The following is a 24,853-nucleotide window of genomic DNA, read 5'->3' as shown; positions in this document are numbered from 1 at the left end:
AGAAGATATTGTGGAAAACATAGTAGAGTCAAAAGTCATATGATCAGTGGCACCTGTGTCAATTATCCATGTAGTGGGTTGTGTACCTGATTCGGAGTCGGAGAGTAGGGTGGAAGATGGAGAGGCATCGGTAGTTATAACACATGCTGCCTTGGGTGTTTTGTTGCGGGATTTGAAAGCATCCCACCACTCAGGATAACCATGAAGCTTGAAGCACTTCTCAACAAGATGATCACCACCACAATGAGTGCACTTCTCAGTTCCCTTTGCATTGTCAGTTTTGGGACCCCGGGGGGGAAGTCCGGAGGACGTACGGTGTGGTGGCCGATATGGCTTGACCGCCATTGCACTCCCACCGCCAAGCATGGAAGATTGGCGATTATCTTCTTCTACCACTAGTGCATAAGCTTCAATGACTGCTGGAAGCGGATTCATGGCAAGAATCCGACTACGAACGGAATCAAAGTTGGGATCGAGTCCTCCCAAAAAATCGTACACACGTTCCACCTCAAGTGCTTGTTGGTGAAGAGCCACATCATCGGGATTGGTATGTTTGCAGGGACGGAGGCTGTCAATTTCCTGCCATATTATGTGTAATTTTTCGTAGAATACATTCACAGGTTCACCACTTTGAGAGGTGGTGACTGACTGACGACGGAGTTGGTACAACTTGGAGCTATTCTGTGTGACAGTATATGTCTTCCGAGCTGCGTCCCACACCGCATAAGCCGTTGAGCAGTGATCAAATAAGGCACGTACATTTTTGGTCATGGAGTTGAGGAGCCATGACTGCACCAAACAGTTGTCTTCATCCCAAGCTTCATAGCTAGGATCATCAATGGCAGGGGCAATCTTTTTACCATTAATGAAACCAGCCATACGACGAGCAGTGATGGCCAAGCGAACACTACGAGACCATGCAGGATAGTTGGACCCATCCAACTTATCAGGAGTAATTGGAGAGTAGTCATGAGAGGACCGGGGTGGTGGTGGTGTTGTGGAGTCGATCTTGGTGGAGTCGATTTTAGAGGAGTCGTCCGTGGAGTCGTTGATGGAGTCGTTGGTGTCACCCATGAGGTAAGTATATAAAAGGATGTAGAGGAAGAAATAGCTTAAAACTTCAGCAAACAAGAGCACAAAAAGGGCTTGTGATCAAGACCAATTTTGAGGCAAGGCAAAGTATGAGGTAGGAATAATATAACAGCAAATTATGGGCAAGGATAGGTAGAGATTTAGGCAAGAACAAGGTTATGCAGAGGCAACCAAAATCGATTGCTCTGATACCATGCCAAAGATAGTGTAATTGAGAGAGTTGAGAATGTATAATAAGAAGAACAAGATAGGTTTTGCAGAGCATTCAAATCTGCCAATTGAGTTTCTTACTTAGTGAAGGGTTAGATATACAAGTATACAAGGTGATTATTAGTTACAAACAATGCACAAGACATGGAGGGAAACATGGAGAGTTTCCATCCCTAAAACAAGGAATATGAAAACAAGGAAAAGTAACAAGGTGGTAGACAAGCCATTTAGGGATGTCTATGTTTTGTCTTTGACTTTACTAACAACACTTGCATCATTGCACGATCATGGCTTGCTTTACAATAGCATGTGTGATGCAGGGTCATGAAAAGCCAAACTAATCAGAAAATAAATATGCTGAACACACCTGCAAATGACCACGGGCAGAAACAGTGATGATACTTCATCATAAAACTCGTCACCGAATGTCAAGAGCGGTTCCAAATCCCTTTGAAGAATCTGGACAGCTTTAGCGTGGTCATGTCTGCATTACAGAAAAAGCTATTACTACTACCAAAGACACTTGAGTTTCCAGTGAGTGTATAATGCATGCAGGCCGGCATCCAAATCAAAACAAAGATTGAGATTCGGGCTCACCTGTCAAGGGCCTCGAGGAATTTCTGTTTCCGAATCGCAAATAAAATCTTCGTAGAGTCGCTGTTTTCATCAACCTTAGTAAATCCAGCCAGGTAGTGCTCCACCTCATCCCATTCACCATGGATCACGCAATCCTCAAAATACCTCATATTGAAGAAATACCCTGAATCTTTCTCCAACCTTGATTCACACGCACAGACACAAGAACCGAAAAGAATCACTCATTATATAAACCAAACAAACAACATAAGTTCCATTAATTTGCTCTGTTTTTTTTTTCCAAAAAAAATAACGAAAAAAAAAGTGCCAAAATGTCTTCCTTTCAATTTTCTCAATTTTCTTGGCAACCAAGCAAACCCAAAACAACCGCCAAATGAACAAATAAACAAGCCCTAAGAACGTAAAGAAGACGAAAGGAAGGAAAACAAACTCACTCTCACCTGTGAACAGCGTCGTCGTATTTCTGTTCCTCCAAGAACCGGAGTATGAGAAAGACGAGCTCTCTGTTCCGGTGCTCCGTCATGGTTCGCGTTCCTCCTCTCGTCACCTAATTAACCACCAAAACAAGCCAAATTAGGGTTCTAAGTTCCAATGTTCCCACAAATTTCACTCGCTCCATCCCAATTCCTTGATTTCTCAATTCCGTACTCCACACGCCACAAAACATAAACAACCGCCACAGCCATATATATATATACACTTCTGCGTGAGCACCAAAAATTACGAACCTGTTTCAGATCTTCAAGGCGTCCAACACAGAGAAAGCGAGTGTGTGCGTGAGAGTCAGAGAGAGAGAGGGTGTGTGTGAGTTAGAGTGAGAGAGAGTGTGTGAGAGTTGAAGAACGAAGTACAAGAAAGGAAGGATCTACGTTTCTATGGGTTTTCTTGGTTTCTAATTTTCTTTTTTCTTTTTGAAAGGAGGTTTCTAATTTTCTTTTTGTTTTGTCTTTACCGCTCTTTTTCTATATTTTCGGCTTCTATTTTTACTTCCCAAATTTCTAGAACCATCGTGGCATAATGTGTGTGCGTATGATGTGTGTGTTGCCATTTTTTCGTTAATTCCCAAAGTTTCTATAATCTAATCCGTTTATGAATAGGGGCCGGACAAATTAAATTTTCTATGGAACAAGGGCCGGAATGCCATTTAATTAAATTTTTTATTAACAAAACGAGCGCTTGGTGAGCCTTTGAGGTTTTCTATATTTTTTGTTGGTGCCATCTGTGTGAATAATAAATTTTTGGGCTCAAAGTGGAGGTAATTTGAAATTTTGGGAAATTTTTGGGGAAAAGAAAATCAATGAAACTGGTGTTCTAGCTTCATATGTACAGAAAAGTGAACAAAACGTGCATTCTAGCACCTTATGTAAATAAAACTTTTATCAAACTAGCGTTTTGGCTTCATATGTATTGCAACTCATTGAAATGGGTGTTCCGGCTCCATATGTCATGCCACGAAACACCCGTAATGTGACAATGACACGTGCCTTGAAAATCCCGAGAATACAACGTCCAATCACCAAGACGTCATACTCCCAAGTATTCCCAAGACACGTTAAGCCCTTTTTGTTTAAATTAAAATGGGTTGGATCAGAGTTTTAATGGCAGAGGAAAAATTAAAAACAAATTCTTAAGTTGAAACATGTTATTTAAAACCAACCCATAAGGCCACAAGTAAATTCAATAGTAAAAATACATTTATAAATCGATAAATGTTCCAGTCTAGGGTAATAACACTGCTAGTTTACTGTCGTGTTGATTAATACTTGTCATGTTGCTATTTCTAATACATGTCCACCAAAGAAAAGATGAAGAAAGAACAAACCAGACAAACTTAAAACAAGCCGAGCCCAGATTGTTAATACTATTATGTCATAGAAGTACATTGTTAATACTCTATTATAGAAGTACATTGTTAAACAAAAATGAGATCCATAACCGAAATAGTAACAAAAAATAAATCGATCATCAAAACTTAAAATACATTCCGAAAATCAACTAAAATCCAAAGATAAACACATAATTGAAGCAAAAGATAAAAAATCTCAAATCCAAACCAAACGACGACAATGACGATGATGATGACAACGATGGCGATGACGACGTGGCGAAAGAGGAGTAGAGCTCGAAGATGAGAAGTAGAGCTAAGAGCATCTGATCGAGGTTCGTTCGAGGTTTCGAACAATCCGAAAAAAGAAAAGAAAAAGAAAGAATAGAAGCACGATTTTAGAACAAGAAATTGAAGGTGAAATATTGAAAATTGTAGATTAGAGATGAATAATATAGTTGGACCTGAGACTGAGCTTCAATGGAAGCTCCTCTTGCTCCAACACCGAGAAAGCACCAACGAGAAAGGAGAAAATGAATCAGATTTGGTTTTTTGTATTCTCTTCAATATTATCATGAATTTCATATTTTAAATTGCTTAAATACTTCAAATTTGATAATTTATATACAAATTTAGTTATATACACAATCTTAGACATAGTCTAATAAAGAAACTCTATACCATTTAAAAACTATAAACACACCCAAAAATAGACAGCTGTCGATTTTTTCAATTTAATAGCTTTAAAAATTTATTTTACTTTGGAAGAACAAAATCTCATTAAAACTCTGTTTTGAGGAAAAAAAGAACCATTGACTTCAACAGTTCTTGCATTATATGTTGGCTCAATTTCCTTATCATTTCTATGTAGGTGAGAGCAAGATAGTCATTAGCTTCTTTTTATCTTTGAGATTACAAACAAGTAGGTTTACAATATTCCTATTAGACGTATATCCCTCCCAAGTTATTATAAATACAAGACTTGATTCTATGAAAGTCATTAGAGTTTTGACCTCATTCTATTTTAACACTTATAGTTTGGAGTTGATTTAGTTTCAACATCCCCAAGAAAATATATGCAAGACACCTGGTACTATGAATTAGTGCATTATGAAATTGAAGCACCATTTGGATTTCAGATACAAAATATATGCAAGGCAAGGCTCATTGCATGTAGGCATTCACAACTAGCATGTACATACAAAGCATTCTAGACCAAGGTTACATGAAAACCATCTATATAACTTAGCTACAATTAAACTAGATGTGGTCCAAGGAATAGAATAACTAACTGCAACTAAACTAAATTTCTTCATGGAACACTGGTATCGTACACCGACGGCCATAGGCTAATAGATCTTCACTTCTCTATCGCTAGCGCCTTTTATACAGAGATAGTCTAGATTCGATTATTTGTTTTGGAGGTTGGCAAGGTAACTTCAAAGCAGATGAATAAGTCTTCTTTACAGACTTCATATCAGAATGAAGCTCCCTGTGTTCAACATAGAATCATGATACAATCAGCAATCATAACTTATTTGAGGACCATATATATCTGATTTAAATATGAAAAAAAAAAAGATTTCTCCCAAAAAGTTCATTACAGAATTGACGAGCAGTTAGCATACAGAAGAAATACATAAGAATGAAATTATGTAAATGCTAAATTGGACTATGTCTAAGATTATAGAGTTTTTAAATGACATAGAGTTTCTTTATTAGAGGTGGAAGCGTTTCTTTATCAGATATATTTTAAACACTAAAATTGTAGCCTTATTCTTTTACATAGTGGAAAAGTTACTGCTGCTGCTCTTCGAGAACATAAACAAGGTCGAACCTCATTAAATATTGTGTCTCATTTACTTTACACGCAGCTCAATATTCTAATATATCCCGTTCATTTTGCAACTAACAATTTTTTTTATATTTTTAACGGAGCTCCACAAAGAACAAATTTTGAAGGTGATTGTCATGGTAATTACTTGATGTTAGAGAACCTCTATGTCCAGGGGAACTATGAGTTCAAGGAAGCTTCGAGTTATACTCATATGACCCTACTTCTTGTTCTTTATGCATAAACATATTCAAGTTCCATGTTCAAGACTTGACATCTAATCATTCTAGTGATAATCTATTAAAAAAACAAATTAAAAAAAAAACTACGTAACTGGGACTTGATGCAATAAGAACTTTAGCATTAGCTTCATGTATGTAGGAAAAGTAGCAAATAATTTCAATTGTAAATTTAATGTGGAAGCGTAGGAACGAGTACAAACATTTGGAAGTAAACACGTTAGCATAATAATGTTGGTGTAACAACAATTAGAAGGGTTGCAATTATATAGGCTTGCTAGAAAATTCTAACATCTGTTATAATGGATAAAAATGATTGCATAGGTCAGTTGACAATAACAGTGTGTACCCTCGTTATATCTAATACAGTTGTTCATTCATGTGCACTTTTCATACAAAGGAACGAACCCAAAATCTCAAGAGCTAATGGAAGGCAATTGGCATACTTTAGAACATTCTTAGATAGTTCGAGATACGCTTCTTTAACCTGGTAATTCTTGAATGCTTTCCAGATAAAGAGCTTAAGAGCTTCATCATCAGTTAATACCTCAATGTCATGTATTTTGTCCACTCCAAATGTTCTTATAGCAAATGCTTATCTCGTGATGTTATGATGATTCTGTGAACAATCCAAGCAGAAGTAGAGAATGCCAATATATTCACAAAACAATCGAATAATAATCTGCTGTAAGCTTACAATATATAGGCATATAAAGATGCCCTAGATAAGTAAAAGACCTAACTACCCTTATAAGACACGAACTCAAATATATATTAATATTGGCTATACAATTGTCACACCCCCTGTCAAACTCACGATGTTACAGCATTAAGCATCGAGAGTTTGCTAAGAAGAAAGCAGAAGCGAGCAAGAGTGTGAGACTTGGTGAAGAAGTCGGCCAATTGCATGGTGGAGGAGACAAAGGGAAGAGAGATAGTGCCTTGCTGGAAATGATGACGAACAAAGTGACAGTCTAACTCGATGTGCTTTGTGCGCTCATGAAAGACAGAGTTGTGAGCAATTTGAATGGCACTTTTATTATCACAATACATAGGAGTAGACATAGAGAGAGAAACACCCATATCTTGAAGCAACCACCGGAGCCAAACAATTTCAGCAGCAATAGAGGCCATAGCACGATACTCAGCCTCAGCAGAAGAACGAGAAACAACTGATTGTTTCTTACTCTTCCAGGAGATGAGGGAATCACCAAGAAAAATGCAATAACCAGTAGTAGATTTCCGAACAAAAGGATCGCCAGCCCAACTAGCATCAGAAAAGCCTCGAAGCTCCAAAGTTGAGGTGGAAGGAAGCAATAAGCTTTGAAACAACGTCCCTCGAAGATAGCGTAAAATACGAATCACAGCAGCCCAGTGAAGAGTAGTGGGAGAATAGACAAATTGAATAACAATATGAACGGCATAGGCAATATCAGGGCGAGTAATAGTGAGATAAACCAAGCTCCCAACAATAGTGCGATAAAGAGTAGGGTCATCCAAAGGGGTACCATCAGACGGAGTATAACGCACATTGAGCTCAAGAGGCGTATCAGCCACTCTAGTATCTGTAATACGAGCTTTTTGAAGAACGTCAGCGGCATACTTAGACTGAGAAAGAAGATAACCTTTAGGGGAAGATGCAACTTCAATGCCAAGGAAATAACGTAAGGGACCTAAATCCTTCATTTCAAATTTATCATGTAAAGCCAATTTTAATTGGGTGATACCATCCAAATCATCATCTGTAAGAATCATGTCATCAACATAAAGGAGGAGAAGGATACGACCAGCAGAGGTAGAACGAACAAACAAGGCAGGATCATGAACACTTGATTGAAAACCAAGGGAACCAATAACAGAAGAGAATTTCTCAAACCAAGCATGAGGAGCTTGTTTAAGACCATACAAAGCTTTCCGTAAACGACACACCTCCCCGGGATTATGAAGAACACCTGGAGGGGGAACCATATACACCTCCTCAAAAAGATCCCCATTCAAAAAAGCATTTTTAACATCCATCTGTGATAAACTCCATTGATGAGCTGATGCAACAGCAAGTAAGGTACGAACAGAAGTCATCTTGGCCACTGGAGCAAAGGTCTCTTCATAATCAAGGCCATATTCCTGTGTAAATCCCTTAGCAACCAAACGAGCCTTATATCTCTCAAGAGAACCATCAGACTTAGTCTTAATTTTATAGACCCATCGATATCCAACCGCATGTTTACTGGGAGGAAGAGGAACCAAATCCCAAGTGCCAGTTTTATGCAGAGCAGAAAGTTCTTCATTCATAGCCTGTTGCCAAAGAGGATTACATATAGCCTCCTTGTAGGAGTTGGGTTCAGAGAGAGTATGTATAGAGGATAAGAAAGAAGAGAAATCATGAGAATAACAAGAATAACTAAAATCATTAGAAGAATACAAAAGCAGCCAACACCAAAAAACGCAGCAGCAAATCAACAAGGAAACACAGCAACATGAATCAAGATGGTATAAGGGGGGGAAGAACAAAAAACCAGCAGCACCCCAGGAGGATTGCTCTGATACCATGTGAACAATCCAAGCAGAAGTAGAGAATGCCAATATATTCACAAAACAATTGAATAATAATCTGCTGTAAGCTTACAATATATAGGCATATAAAGATGCCCTAGATAAGTAAAAGACCTAACTACCCTTATAAGACACGAACTCAAATATATATTAATATTGGCTATACAATTGTCACAGATTCTACTCCCCAAACCAAACCAACTATCATCACACAACGCTTCCAATTCTTCTAACCGATCCACGTCATCAAGAATGATAAGAACCATTTTAGCACGTAGTCTATGCCTTATTACTTTTATTCCTGTATCAGTGTTCCGTACATTTACATTACTTTGCACCAAGTCCAAAAGAAGTTTTTCTTGTAAACGTACTACACCTTGCTTCTCAGTTACCTCTCTAACATTGTCAATAGAGCTGCAAGCTTCAAACTGATCACGTATTGTTTCAAACACCACTTGTGCAAAAGTTGTCTTGCCTATTCCTCCCATTCCCCATATCCCTATGATACGAAAATCTTTATGCAATCCCATGTCCAAGTAGGAAAGCATTTTTTCCATGCGAGATTTCATTACAACTAAAACCTTGGATACATCAACGGTTGTTTGATTAAGTTTGGAGATACTTCCTACAATATATTGAATAACTTTGGGGTCATATCGGCAAAGAAAAATACATAACGATCTTATAAATATGGTCTGCAAGTTAGCTAGAATCATATGAGTAATCTGTTCTACAAGGTTCTGTTAATGGAGGCTGAGACATTGAATTAGTGGATTCTTTTTCAGAATCAGACTTTATATATATATATATAGAAAAGAAGAAGAAAAGAAGAGAAATGAGAGGAATTGTGATCTGCCTATCTGTCATGGACAAGAGATCACCTGAATGCTGGCCTGTGTTTTTTTATTTTATTTATTAAAACTACAAATTAAAAATTAAAAAAGAGAAGGAAACTGATTAAGACACAAGTTTGCCATGTTTGGGAGGGGATCACAATGCTTAACGGTCTTGATAACGGAGGATGTTGGGTGTAGGGTGGTTGTGTGTTTTGGTATGAGATGAGTTTGTAGGGTCTTCAAAGTTCGGGTATCAATTTAAAATGACCCCTAAAGTTGATCCTAGTTGGTTTTTTTTTCATGATCAACGAGAGAGGGGTTATCAAACTTAGAGCCTCTTCGAACAAATTCAATTTTTCTTTTCAGAAAAAAAAAAGAAGAAGAAGAGAATGACTTAGTACGAAGTATGACATAGTTAGATCATTGACGATTTCATTAGCTAAAGGTGTGTCCAGTTAGTAGTTATGGTTAGTTGAACTATTTCAGTCGCCCGCTGAGAGGTCCTTTTAATTTTTGTAAAAAAAGAATAAATAAATAACGAAAAGAAAGCAAAAGAGATCCAGAATAGTAAGTATACCCATCTCGCAAATTCCATCCGGCGAGAATAGCCACTTGAGTAAGTGCATCTCAACACTCTCAACACCTTCGCACCTTCTCTGGAACGTCTCTAAAGCGTTGATCATGCTTATCGAAATCCTCCTTGAAACTTGCTGTTTGTTTGCGTACGTCCGATGGATCCACATCATAAAATACTGGGAGTATGATCTGTCCCCTCTCTTCCTTACATTTTACAGTATGTACAAGATCATCTAAGCACCATATCGAATTGGTGTAATTTCTGGAAAGAATGACGACAACACATCTTGATCCTTCAATTGCTTCCAAGCTTTCTACCGAGACGCTTTTTCCCCAGTTAAATTCTAGCTCCCTAAATGCGAAAGAGATTTTCTATTTAAACCCCACACTTATCTTAGTTCACCCACGTTCTAGGTTCACCCATCTTTTAATTTAAATTTTCACAATTTCTAAGAAAACCCCACTATTTTTCCAAACTACCCTTAAATACACCCCAAACTGAAAAAGTAAGAAATAAAAGAGATTTTCTATTTATTAAACCCCACAATTTTCTTTGTTCCCAGCAAAAAAAACACAAACAAATAGAACCCTAAACCCGAAATTTAATACTTTCTAGATAAAGAGAACAATTTTACCTCTCTCCAAGAACTGTAATTGGAATTCCAACACTTGGGTATTGTTGAGTTGATAATCAACAAGCCTTTCCATCAACTCCCACGCATATTTAAAGAGGTAGGTTCATCAATTTTCTATGTCTTTAAAAGAGAAGAGTAATCTGGGAATAGGATGTACTAGGGTTAATTATTAAGTTGAATGACCTTTTTTGTCTTTTTACACAATAATAAAACTTACAGCTTAATGATTTAAGTATTGGGGTGAACAAAGAGAAATGCGGAGTTTAAATAAATAAAAAAGAATGCGAAAATACCTTTCTGATCCAAGGCAGTACGTAAATGGTCGACAAAATTCTTGCGAGTGCCTACACCTCTGAAACTGAGGTATACATCGTATGTCCATTTATGGATCCAAGAAAAGAAGAAGAAGAGTTATAAGAGGCAGTTTGGGCGGCCATTGAAGAAGAAGGAATGGAAAATGGGATTACCAAAAAGGTGTTTGGGCGTCCATATATTTTCAAGTTTGTCAATTTGTCATTGTAATTTCATAATTAGCAATTTCGCCGAGAGAATTAAACAAACAACTAGTAAATTACAAGAACAAAAAATGACTTTTTTTACCTGCATGTAAACACTGGACTTTTCAGAAATATCAAGAAAATATATAAAATAAAATATTGAGAAAATACCCGAATTACGTAAACCCCAAGTACAATTTCCCGATGCCCCAATCTCTCACCTTCGTTTTTTATTTTTTTATTTTAAAATATAATTCTTTAATTATATATTATGTACTAAGTTTAATTTTTTAATGAATTTTTAAAATAATTTTTACATAAATTAACGAATAAATTGTTAACATTTGGCAACACATGACTAAATTGATGAAATTGAAAATTCATTGACTACGTTATATTTTAGTTATAAACACACCCGAGTTCAAATATTTCTCCCTCCCCATTTGGTTTGAGGTTTTGAAGCTTGGGAATGGGTTTCAAATTGTATTCTCGTGTTTGGTAAGGGCACTCGTCGAAGGGGGTAAGAGCGCTATTGGGAATGCAATTATGGACTCATGGGTATAAACTTCTCATATATGGGGAATTTCATACCCTTGGCTTACATTGGGAAACATTTTGAGATTTTCTATTTAAATCCCGAATTTTTCTTTGTTCACCCCAATACTTAAATCATTAAGCTGTAAGTTTTATTATTGTGTAAAAAGATAAAAAAGGTCATCCAACTTAATACTTAACCCTAGTACATTTATACACACACCCCACACACCCCGCCACTCTTCAAATTAAGTTTTAGAAAAATACAAACTCTTCTACATCCCATTGCCAAATATGAAACTTCCCTTTGCAATCTCTTAATCCCACAAAATGCTTATTATGCATTCCCTTTCTATGTATTTCAAGTCATGACATGATTACTATCGTTGACTATTAAAAAGTAAAAACTAAAGACCAGACGGAACTATTTAGACTCATACCATCATTATAACTACACCAAACTGGATGTTTGGTGTCATTTGCTCTTACATGAGAAACCTCATGTTTTATGCGATAATACTTGAAACGATCTCAATATGGGTGTTCTTCAGAATTCTTATTCAACCAATTCTCATTCAGTAAGTGAAGAACTTCAGGAGCTGACTGCTTAGATTCACTATAATCATCTTCACTGCAGCTGGTATTACTATCAGATTATGCCACTGAATAGGACTATGCAGATAACTGTAAAATTTCCTCCTCTAAGTTATGGCGACGGTGAAGAATGTCCTCTTGATAATGAGGTAGTGATCTTGGGAAAGCAGACAATGAATAAGACTCTGAAATATCATCAAAAAATTAATTTAATTATTTACTATTTCTCATGCCCAGAACGTACTTCCTCCTCTAAAGGTAGCTTGTGGGGTTTAAATAGAAAATCTCTTTTACATAAACCCCAAGTACAATTTCCCGATGCCCCAATCTCTCACCTTCGTTTTTTATTTTTTTTATTTTAAAATATAATTCTTTAATTATATATTATGTACTAAGTTTAATTTTTTAATGAATTTTTAAAATAATTTTTACATAAATTAACGAATAAATTGTTAACATTTGGCAACACATGACTAAATTGATGAAATTGAAAATTCATGGACTACGTTATATTTTAGTTATAAACACAACCGAGTTCAAATATTTCTCCCTCCCCATTTGGTTCGAGGTTTTGAAGCTTGGGAATGGGTTTCAAATTGTATTCTCTTGTTCGGTAAGGGCACTCGTCGAAGGGGGTAAGAGCGCTATTGGGAATGCAATTATGGATTCATGGGTATAAACTTCTCTTATGTGGGGAATTTCATACCCTTGGCTTACATATTGGGAAACTTTTTCCCCCCACTTGGAAAAACATTATACAAATTTTTTTGAACTAAATTACCCTTGTTATTATTTTTGAATACCACTTTTGACCTTTAAGAAACTATTCATATTAATAACTTTTTAATACTAAAAAATAAAGGGTATTGTTGGAAAACTGAATAACTTTTCATTCCTAATACTGCACTAACCAAACATGGGAATGGAAGAAAATGGCAATTCCTAGTCTTTATTTCCTAGTGTTTCCAAATATGGAGACATGGGAAGGTTTATTCTTAAAAAGTTCAATCCGCTAACCAAAACGAATTACTTTTATCGTTGGTATAAAAAAGATATTTTAAAAAGGGAAATTTGTATAAATATCACCTGGACTTTTATGCAAGTGCGTCATTACTCCATGAACTTTTAATTTTTATTTTTAATCACATGAACTTTGTAAAGTGTTACAATCCACCACTTATGTCTAACTCCGTTGAAATTTTCGTTAATTAAAGGGTACTTTCGTCTATTCCTTATAACTAAAAATAAAATAAAATAAACAGAATTTTTTTAAAAAAGGAAAGAAAGATGTCATTACTGCTAATTCACCCTACGCATCAGTGTTCAACCAAAATTTATTTTGGAACACATCACTAGCGCCGCCCCCTTGTTTTTCATCCCCCTCCCATTCCACAATGTATGATTTTCCTTCTTCTTATTATTTACATAATAGGAATATACTTAAGCAATGTATGACGTTGAAGAAGTTATAAGATAGAAAATTAGAACACTCCTCTTCCATTTAATATCAAATTGCCATGGTATTATCATTAAATTTGTTGCCTTCCTGCATTTCTTGGCTTGTCCTTCAATTCAATGAAAGTTTTCATTTTGGGAAAAAAGACAGAAAAAATCCAGATTGCAATTTGGCCCCCTTCCCTTATATCCAGCAAATTCACAAAATTTAACATCAAAGACCATAACTTGAATTTTATAACTTCATAGTAGTTTTGGGAAGGAATCAGTTTTCTTCCTATTACATATAAGTCTTGCTAAATATCCCAAAAAGTTCATAAACATCTGCCATTGGCAAACAAGTTCTAAGTTAATTTAAAAAACATAAAAATAATCAAGCAGTTAAGCCTTCTATGATCTCCAAATATTTTTCTTCTTAGCCTACATTTCCTTGTTGTGTGGGTTGTCACAGAAGAAATGGGTTGTGATTCCATTAGCAAGCTAGAGCTTGGTTGGTCTATAGTTGTATTTGCAATTCAATTTCAACAACCCACGTCAAGATGCCAAGAGACAGAAATATATAGTATGGTAGAGTAGGGGTTGGGGAACGTGTGGTATAATTAGGTTAACTTTATATATAAAAAATTATGTTTTTTACATTTATTTTTTAGTTATAAGGAATAGACAAAAATACCCTTAAACTTAACGGAAATTTTAACGGAGTTAGACATAGGTGGTGGATTGCAACACTTTACAAAGTTCATGTGGTTAAAAATAAAAATTAAAAGTTCAGGTGGTAACAACGCACATGCCTAAAAGTTCAGGTGGTATTTATGCAAATTTCCATATAAAAAAATACTGGGAAATTGCTTGGACATTTTGGTAACCCAACCCAACCTTCATAAGAACTCGATAAAATCGCAGATTTTGCCAAGCTATGTGGAAGGGGAGGGGGAGGGGAGTAAATCATTAGGTTGGGTTCCTCAAGATTGCATACTTCCAAGTACTGAAACCTAGGTGCCATGTGGGGGGAGGGGGAAGGGGACCACGAAAACCACTGTTGACAGGACCCGCATAGGATTCCCCCTCAAAATCGGTGACAAACCTTGCTTCACATTCGGCTTCTAACTGATGTCGGGCCCAATTTTCTAAAATGTTCTTTAGCCCTAATTTAAACTAATAAAGACTTCAATTTATGCTGAAATTTCGGCAGAGTCTCCCCTGTATATTGAAACAATTTTTTCAAATTACAGTACCTACAAACAAGTATATAAATAGTCCAAACTTTCAACATGCACAATTCAAAACACACATGACAGTTAAGACAAATCAAATGGGCCTCAGGCCCTCTACCCTAAACTTAAACAAGCTAGCAGAGCGACTAAACAATTAAGTTTACAACTTGGGAAAAATGTAAGTAGAGAATGATAAAGGAAAGTTCCTATGATCCGAGCTTACGGAGCGGACAACGATGATGCCTCGACGTGGTGATCTCTACCTCAGATATCTAGAACCTAAGGGACGCAAAACAGAAAATGGGAGTGGATGAAAATAAAGCTTTAAACATAATTTATATTAAATATAAATAACCCCATCCGTTTTAGAAAATAATGCCAAAACATCATGCAATAGATTTCTTCGGTAAACGTACATATGTATATCATTCAAAACTTGAAATACCTCAATTCAATAGACTCCTATCCTAACAAACTATAATTAAAACGATATATTAACTACACTCTAAATTTATTGGAGAACATTGTAAAACAATAAACTGAAAACCTTCAAAGTAAAACCTCTTTACTTAAGCCTTTTCAAACTCATAAACTTTTCCAAAAATCATTTCTCAACCTTTGACAGAACCCGCCTCGAATTCCTCAAAATTCGTGACGGATCCTGTGGTTTTTCCGACATCCAACCGATGCTTGACCCACTTACTAATTACAACCCTCCTCTTCCCTTAAAACAAAAGAAAAGAGGGTTGAGACTTCTACCAAAATTTTGACAGAGTCTCCCCTGAAAAACAGACTTTACCAAAATTTTCAACCTAAAAAAAACACAGTTTAAAATCACCAAACTTCAGTATGTACAAAGTCCGTCACATACAGCAAACAAACAGGCCTCTGGCCTCATAACCAAACATTTTCTAAAATGTTCTTGCTTTTGAACTCCTTTGCAAAACCTTACACCCGTAACAAATATCGTAACAGTAATAAAAAAAGACCTTTCTTCTTCCAAAATTCATTTCCACACTTAGAACAATGCAAGCACAACTCAAATAGTTTATTTTGCGGCTGCACCTAGGTTAAACCCCAGGCTACCTACGTATCCCTTTGTAAGGGATCAAGCCACACATAGTTCTTATATCAACAATCACGATTCAGATAATATACAATTATTTAAAGTAATACCAACGATTAAATTTAGATTCATTTACAACTTCAAATTCGACAAGGCACACACTGAACATTTTATAAGTTCCTTTCCTTTTATTCGTTCTTTCCCGCAACCATACCCTATTCAAGGCGTATGTTGCCGAACAACATTTCCAGATGGAGATACAAGTGCCATATCCACTTTTTTGTATAATCAATAGCTTTTGGTATTCACCGTAACACCCCGACCCAAATTTTAACCATTTATTTAATCTATATAAATTAATTATTTAATTATGAAATTAAAATTTTGCCCTTGGGATAGAGTTAGTTTGGTCACTTTTTAATCCGTTAGAATTTTGGGGAATTGAATGGCACTGTTGCGTAGAGCGCGTCGATACGAGTTCGTAGACACATAGTGGGCTCAAATAGGAGTTTTAACGAAGAAGTTACGATCAACGGAAGTGTAGTGCACAATCGTAAATATTTCGAAGTTGGATTTTTAAAACCACCAGATTCTTCTCTCTCTCTCTCTCTCTCTCTCTCTCTCTCACGGCTGTACCTAGGTGAAACCCCAGGTTACCTACGTACCCCTTGGTGAGAGATCAAGCCACACGTAGTTCTTATGACAAAAAGGTCCAACAGAATTTACTAAATACGTCCCAAGAGTTTGGTCTCGATCGAGCGGTCGGATTGCTCTTGATAGCAAGATCGGACGGTAACCGAGTTACTCAACCTTAGAATCAAGGATTCAGAGTATCTAGGACTCCGATTCTCGATCAACCAGTTCCTACACGATCCTATAGGCACGGGGAACAACATATTTGAAAATGGGACCGATCGAACGGTTAGAACCTGTTGAACCCAAATATAGCTTAATATGTGAAGTTTCGTTCGATAGTCAAACAATAACCTATTGCTAATCCGAGCATACCGTCGTGCTCGGGATGACATGGAGATTATTTTGGAACCTTAAGAGTATCAACAATGGGTCCCACGCGCCGACAGCACGTGAGTGTTTCGAGTAATTTCCGACGATTGGAAAAGTCCAAATCACAAACCAATACCTATACCTATAGAACCACCACAACTAGGGGAGTCACTTTTGGTCTTGGACCCAGGCCAAAAAGTGGATGGAGCTAGTCGGAGAATCAACTCAAAGTCGAACAAAACCTAGGTTTCTAATCGAACACTCAAGACTCCAAATCGACCCAAACCACCTATGCAGACAGCTAGAACACGAAAAATGGAAAAAGAAGCATACCTCAAATGACTGGTTTGGTGGCTAGAGTTGCCGGAACGTCGTTGGAAACCGCCGGGATTTCCAGTCAATGTTACAGAGGAAACTAACCCCACAAAACAAATAAATTCCTTACCAAACTAGTAGTAATAACTAACACTGACTCATAGGACATTGACTCACAATCCCAACATAGTGATATATAAAGTCATAAACTACAAAGCTGAGCATACAACAACCACGAACTAGTCCAATATATCACCTGGATCAAATGGACCATCCTTTGATTTCACAGGTTTCGCACAGATGCTTTGACAGTCTCCGAACTAAACCATGAACCCACACGAAATTAAACCCAAAATATTCAAGAATTCATACGCTTGTTTCAACGAAACCTTAGTTCAACATGAAACAACAAACTTAATTCAAAATATATAAACTTTCCCCAATTTGTATAGGGAGCCAACAACCAAGCGAGGATGGAATACGGGTGAGAGAGATAGACAACGACCCAAGGAAAGAAGAGAGCCAACGACGAGAAACAGAACGGGGTGGAGAGAGAGATAGATACATAACGAGAGAGAGAGAGAGAGAGAGAGAGAGAGAGAGAGAGAGAGAGCTAGAGTGGACGACATAAGGGTGAAGGGGTTCTTGCAATGTTTTCGGAATTATGGATATGAAGTGATGCCATGTAAAATCAAGGAAATTGGGGAATGACAGTTTTTGTTAGGTTTTTTCAACCAGAGAAAAGTTTCGTGTTTTGGACATGGAGCATTGGACATTTTGGGATGCGTTGGTGCTATTGGCTGAAGTGAGAACTGGTTGTGATGTACGTTCCAGCCTCCACAACTTGAAAAAGTCGAATATGGTTGGGAAATATTTTGTTTTCTTTTCCACAAGTTAAAAGCACAACCTTTTTGCAACTTATATCTACCATGTTCAGTGAGCTTAACTACACGTGATGAATGCATATAAAGGTATAAACAACACAAAAGTTACAATAAACAAATTTAAACTAACCCCACAAAACAAATAAAATCCCTACCAAACTAGTAGTAATAACTAACACTAACTCATAGCTCATTGACTCACAATCCCAACATAGTGAAATATGAACTCATAAACTACAAAGATGAGCATACAACAACAACAAAACTAGTCCAATATATCACCTGAATCAAATGGACCTTTCTTTGATTTCACAAGTTTTGCACCCATGCTTTGACAGTCTTCGAACTAAACCTTGAACCCACACGAAATCAAACCCAAAATCTTCCAGAATTCATACGCTTGTTTCAACGAAACCTTAATTCAACATGAAACACCAAACTAAATTGAAAATATATAAAATTGCCCTAATTTGTATATGAAGCCAACAACCCAACGAGGATGGCAGACAGGTGAGAGAGATAGACAATGACCCAAGGAGAGAGGAAAGCCTACGACGAGAAACAGAGCGGTGTGGGGAGAGAGAGAGAGAGAGAGAGAGAGAGAGAGAGAGAGAGAGAGAGCGAGCTAGAGTGAATGGCATAAGGGTGAAGGGTTTCTTGCAATGTTTTCGGAACTATGGAAAGGAGAGGATGCCATGTAAATCAAGGAAATTGGTGAACTGTAGTTTTTGGTTCATTTTTTCAACCAGAGAAAAGTTCCATGTTTTGGACATGGAGCCGTGGACGTTTTGCGATGCGTTGGGGCCATTGGCTGAAGTAAGAACTGGTTGTGATGTACGTTCCAGCCTCTTCAACTCGAAAAAGTTGAATATGGTTGGGAAATATTTTGATTAGGATATATCCTAATATTTCTGTATGTTAATTTTTAATTCCTAGTAGGATTTGGATCATAATCAAAATTTTCAATTCCTAAGTAGGAAGTTGTATTTTTTTAAAAAAAAACCATGGAAAAAGAAAATGATTATGTTGAATATGTTCCAGTGGCGAAGCGGCGAGCAATGGAAGCTCAGAAGATTCTTCAATGCAAGGTAACGTCTCTCGGGCTTGAAGTGGAGTCAGACAAGTTAAAGCTTGTTGATCAGACAAGATAAGGCCTTCGCTCTGTATTGGTAGAGTGCATATGTGGTCGCAATTTGACATTATGAAGGAGGGTTTTAATGTAGTTGTTGCTACTCCTGGGAGGTTGAAGGACATGTTGCACATATTTAACATATATATTCACACTATTAGTATAATCTAAGTAACGCATTAAGGAAAGGAGAGGATGCCATGTAAATCAAGGAAATTGGTGAACTGCAGTTTTTGGTTCATTTTTTCAACCAGAGAAAAGTTTCATGTTTTGGACATGGAGCCGTGGACGTTTTGCGATGCGTTGGGGCCATTGGCTGAAGTAAGAACTGGTTGTGATGTACGTTCCAGCCTCTTCAACTCGAAAAAGTTGAATATGGTTGGGAAATATTTTGATTAGGATATATCCTAATATTTCTGTATGTTAATTTTTAATTCCTAGTAGGATTTAGATCATAATCAAAATTTCTAATTCCAAAGTAGGAAGTTGTATTAAAAAAAAACCATGGAAAAAGAAAATGATTATGTTGAATATATACCAGTGGCGAAGCGTCGAGCAATGGAAGCTCAGAAGATTCTTCAACGAAAGGTAACGTCTTTAGAGCTTCAATTGGAGTCAGACATGTTAAAGTTGGCTGCTCATGCAAACCCTAGTCCCTTTGTTAAAGCAGAGCCGAAAAAATCAAATTTTGTTGCTGAAGACAAACCAAGGAGACCTAGTCTCCTTGTTAAATCATTAGAGATGAAGCATAAGGCTCCCAAGATTACTCCAATCCAGCATATGGTGCAACAAGAGAAATAGATTATTGAGAACTTATCAAATCACAAAACGATAATGTTGGTTAATTGGCAAAGGTAATCACTTATACTGACGCTATACTAACAAGTTGGAAGCCCCCATTGCGTATAAGAAGGATGCCAATAAAGCAATGTGATTTGATTCAAATGCGGTGGCATATCAAAGTTAGTTGTGAAGATGTTCCACCACGTATTAAGAATTTCATGGAGATGAGATTTCCTGAACCGATTTTGTAGACTCTGAAAGAGGGTATTGTCCAGTCGACCTCCATTGGTGTTGCGTCTACTGGCTCAATAAAGGCATTGGTTTTTGGGCTACCATTGATTATGGTTGCAATGCAAGAGGAAATTCAAATGCCAATTGTTCCTCATCAAGGGCCTTTTGGATTGATCATTTGCCTATCGAGAGAGCTCGCAAAGCAGATTTATGAAGTGATGGAAGAGTATATGGTTCCTATGAGACATGTTGGATATCCAAAGATAAGGCTTTTGCTTTGTATTGATGGTGTGGATATGTGTTTGCAATTGGACATTATCAGGGAAGGTGTTCATATTGTTGTTGGTACTCCTGGGAGGTTGAAGGACATGCTGGCAAAGAAAAAAATCAATCTCAATAATTGCACATATTTAACATATGCATTCACATGATTAGTCTAATCTAAGCAATGCATTAACATATTTTGCAACTTATATTTGAAAAATTCATGGTAAATAGTGAATTTATGAAGGATGGCCATTGGATATGTATAACTAGACAACATCCTTTTATTTTTGGTGTGAAAAGTTACCATATACTTCACTCATATTATATTCAAGAGCACTACCAGACAACACCTTTTTTTGGCTGGAACCAAACAACACCACAGGTTAAAGGCACAACCTTTTTGCAGCTTAAACTATTCACGCGCCATATGTTCAGTGGGCTTAACTACATGTGATGAATGCATATGAAGGTACAAATAACTGATCATTGCACAATTATATATGATTTTATACCTTTCAAGCATTTGATTTCATTATGTTTTTTAGTTAAACTTGTGTTTTTAACCCTCTTTTATCTTTGTTTCAGTGTATTAAGCTTTGAGACTCATTTAATGCATTTTTTTAGTCAACTTAGCTCAAACCTGTCTGCAGATCAGTCAACTTCATGGATTGGACAGACATGCTGAGGAAGAACCAGCTAATGAGCCTTACACCATTGGGAATATGTGGGAGTCTAGTTTCTGGAGCATTTTGCGGTTCATTATTCAGAAGCATTTGTGTTATTGTGCCAAAAAAAGACATTTGAAGGCCTTTCCAATTTTTCCTTGCGATGGGCCACATATGGTTGAAAAGATAAGACAAAGAGCTTTAAGGTCCATATTTTTGCAGAATTTATTGAGAAGGGGAACGAGCCCAAAATCAGCCTACAGGTAGACTGCAGTGCATTGTCATGCATAACATATGCATGAGCTAATTGTTTTTGGTAGGGAAGTTAGGTAAAGTTGGTAAAGTGGGTGTTATAGGTAGAGGCAATACTTAAACCAGATTTTTACTTCCCTTAGGCTTATAAATAGTGAAGTTCTCCAAGCTTACAAACACACCCTAGGAGAGGGAGCTCTCAAACATCTCTCTAGAGCTCCTTGTTGTGTAGATACAGCTTCACCAAAATGGATTCAGTTGCATCCTCAACTTGTGATACTCGCAAGTGCACGAGCCGTTTGGTAATATAGCATATGTAAGTGCGAGGTCGATCCCACGAGGATTGGTGATTGAATGATCCAATTCATTTTCCCTACACAAAACAGAAATGAAAAAGAAAGGAAATAAATAAAACAAGGAAGAAAGAAAATAACTAACTCAAGTAGATAAGTTCCCAAGTTCAATTAGATTAACGGATTGATTCTAGCTAATGTATGATTAAGCCATGGTGTGTGGTCATAACCTTGTGTTCCTAATTCCCTAATTTGATCATTTGTTGTCTAACCTAAAATTAAGCATTAGGAACCCATTAAGCATAGAAGAACAATTTAAACAACCAAGCATGTATCTAATCCCTGTTGTCGAATGTCCATACATACTCTTCCTATTCATAGTTCAATTCGAATTAAAGTATGGTGTCTACTCTTAATTCAAACCAAGATAGCTAACATGCAAGCCTAAATGGTGATCAATCATTCAAATTAGCATATTAACTTATAAGCATAATGAATAAGAACAAAAATCATAATTGAAACTTGGAAACTAATCAAACTTGAAACTAAAGAAAAGAATTTACATAACAATGAAAATTAAGTAGAACTTGGAAAAAGTTAAGGAGAATTTCAGCACAAAGATCTCATTATAACAATTGAAAACTAGAAAGAGAAACTAAGAGAATTTGAGGGAGAGAAGGGAAGGGAGCTCTAGAGAAGTGTTTGAGAGCTCCCCCCCCTTGGGGTGTGTTTACAAGGTTAGAGAACTTCCCTATTTATAGGCCTAGGGGAAGTGAAAATCTGAATTCAATATGGCTAATGCATACAACACTTGTTTTATAAAATCTGAAATGGTTGATGCACTTGTATTAGAAAATATTGAATTGGTTGATGCACTTCACCAATAGATCCCACCAGCAGCCCTAGCTCATCTTCATGTCACCATGACCAAGCTTCCAACCAGAAATGATAGCTCATACCTAGCTCACCATGACCAAGCATCCAACCAGCACATGCTGAGGTCAGCATGACCAGCAACTTCAAGGGCTTACAACTTGGGCTTATCTTAATCAAATTAGGACTTTAAGCACTCGAAATTGAAGTTCAGAATGTCTTCTTTCCAGCCATATGTTATTTGGGCCAATCCAAGGTCGGAGGAAGAAGTTAAGGCCGAAACAAATTGCTAACTCATTTTCCGCGCTGATAAGATCCATCCTGAGCATGGTTCTGTGTTTGCTAGGTAACGGACTCCAGATTTATCCAATGGGGCTGAATTTTGGATATGTTATAGTACACACCAATTGGAACAACTGTCATGAAGAATGTGGCCTCATTCGAGCTATGTAGGTTGTTGAAACAAAGGTTGCAATATGACCTACGGAATTGGACTGGCAGGGGGCTGTAGCCAAAATGAGTTTGTCTTTAAGCTCTTCATCCATTCATCCAAATTAGGCCTTAACATGCTTGAATTGCATGAATTATGCTCTCTAAAGCCATCATTATTACCTAAAGCTCAATGAACTGAAAGATAAACACAAAAAGGATTAAAAGCACAAGTTTAACTCAAAAACATAACCAAATCATAAGCTAGAAGGGTACAAAATGATATACAATTATGAACCGATCACTCCTTTCCCTTCTCTCCCACAAATTCTCTTAGTTTTTCTTTTAAGTTCTTAATTGTTGTAACAAAACTCTTTTGCTAAATTTTCCTTTATGTTTTTCTTAGTTGTAATTTATTTTTCATTGTCATGTAATTTCTTATTTTAAGTTTTCAAGTTTGATTAGTTTCTAAGTTTCAATTATGGTTCTTATTCATATTCATTATGGTTGTAAGTTAATATGCTTGTTTGAATGATTGATCACCATTAACACTTGTATGTTAGTTATATCATGGTTGGAATTAAGAGTAGACACCATATGCTTTAATTCGAATTGAACTATGAATAGGAAGAGTATGTATGGACATTCGACAATAGGGATTAGATACATGTTTGGTTGTTTAAAACATTCTTCTATGCTTAAAGGATTTTTAATGCTTAATTTAGGTTCAACAACAAGGATCTAATTAGGGAATTAGGAATGCAAGGTTAGGACCAGACACCATGACTTAATCATACTTTAGCTAGAATCAATATGAGAATCTGAATTGAACTTGTTAACTTATTTGCTTCAGTTAGTTTCTTTTCTTTCTTTCTTGTTTTATGTTATTTTCTTTCTTGTTTTCTGTTTTGTGCAACGAATCAAATTGAATCAATCTATCATCAATCCTCGTGGGATCGACCTCATACTTACGTATGCTATACTGACAAACAGCTCGTGCACTTGCAAGTATCACAAGTTGAGGATGCAGCTAAATCAATTTTGGCACAACTGAATTCGACACAACAACAACACAAAGGTTACAATAAACAAATGATAATAATGATTCTTGTGTAGATGAGTTCGATGCAAGACCCCCTTCTGCCCTGCCATTGTCTCAATCAACTCATGATAATAATGAGGTAATTTTTGATAATGTGTCTACTTATCAATTGCCCCCACGAACTACTCGTGGGAAGCGTAAAGTACAATATTATCCTGATATACTTGCCAAGTCTAAATATCTCATTAGCCATTATGTGTCAACTCATCATTTATCTAAGTCATATGCATCATGTTTGTGTCAATTATCTAGTGTATGTGTGCCAACTAAGTTGCAGGATACTTTATCTGATCCGAATGGGTGGATGCAATGAATGTTGAGATGGAAGCCTTGAACAAGAATGCCACTTGGGTGTTAGTTCCTTTACCGAAAGGGAAGAAAGCTGTTGGGTGCAAATGGGTGTTTACTTTGAAGCATAAGGCTGACAGTTCCATTGACCGTTATAAGGCTAGATTGGTAACAAATGGATATACTCAGACCTACGAAGTGGATTACATGAAAACCTTCACTCCAATAGCAAAGCACAATACTGTGCATGTACTCTTGTCCTTAGCTGCTAATCATGACTAGCCCTTGTTGCAATATGATGTCAAGAATGCATTCATACATGGTGACCTCAAGGAAGAAATATACATGGATCCTTCCTGATATTCATATGTGACCTCCATGGAGGGTGTTGTGTGTAAGCTGTGGAAATCCATGTATGGATTAAAGCAGTCTCCAAAAGCATGGTTTAGGAGGTTTGCTGCATCTATGAAGAAGTTTGGGTATGTACAGAGTAACTCGGATCATACTTTGTTTCTAAAGCATTATAAGGGTAAATTGATAGCTTTAATTATTTATGTTTATGATATGATTGTGGCTGGAG

General features: G+C 36.8%; 1 protein-coding gene and 2 pseudogenes across 1 annotated transcript in view; 1 reads left to right on the top strand and 2 right to left on the bottom strand.

Annotated features, from left to right (window-relative positions):
• The window catches only part of LOC110744346 (uncharacterized), a 29,525-nt gene extending 26,698 nt beyond the window's left edge, over positions 1 to 2,827 (bottom strand). The window contains exons 1-4 of the mRNA XM_088249364.1: positions 2,628 to 2,827; positions 2,340 to 2,446; positions 1,900 to 2,079; positions 1,670 to 1,786 (exon numbers count right to left, since the gene is read on the bottom strand). Of these exons, the coding sequence (XP_088105490.1) occupies positions 1,670 to 1,786; positions 1,900 to 2,079; positions 2,340 to 2,422 (380 nt within the window). The 5' untranslated portion in view covers positions 2,423 to 2,446; positions 2,628 to 2,827. The remainder of the gene's footprint in view (positions 1 to 1,669; positions 1,787 to 1,899; positions 2,080 to 2,339; positions 2,447 to 2,627) is intronic.
• A 3,333-nt stretch (positions 2,828 to 6,160) lies between these two features.
• On the bottom strand, positions 6,161 to 8,922 carry LOC148296496 (TMV resistance protein N-like; annotated as a pseudogene).
• A 10,043-nt stretch (positions 8,923 to 18,965) lies between these two features.
• Positions 18,966 to 24,853, top strand: part of LOC110767940 (DEAD-box ATP-dependent RNA helicase 35-like) — a 75,037-nt pseudogene continuing 69,149 nt past the window's right edge.

This window comes from Prunus avium, chromosome 2 (assembly GCF_965620075.1).
Source record: "Prunus avium chromosome 2, drPruAviu1.hap1.1, whole genome shotgun sequence".
NCBI lineage: Eukaryota > Viridiplantae > Streptophyta > Magnoliopsida > Rosales > Rosaceae > Prunus > Prunus avium.
This window is presented reverse-complemented; position numbering and strand designations above follow the sequence as displayed.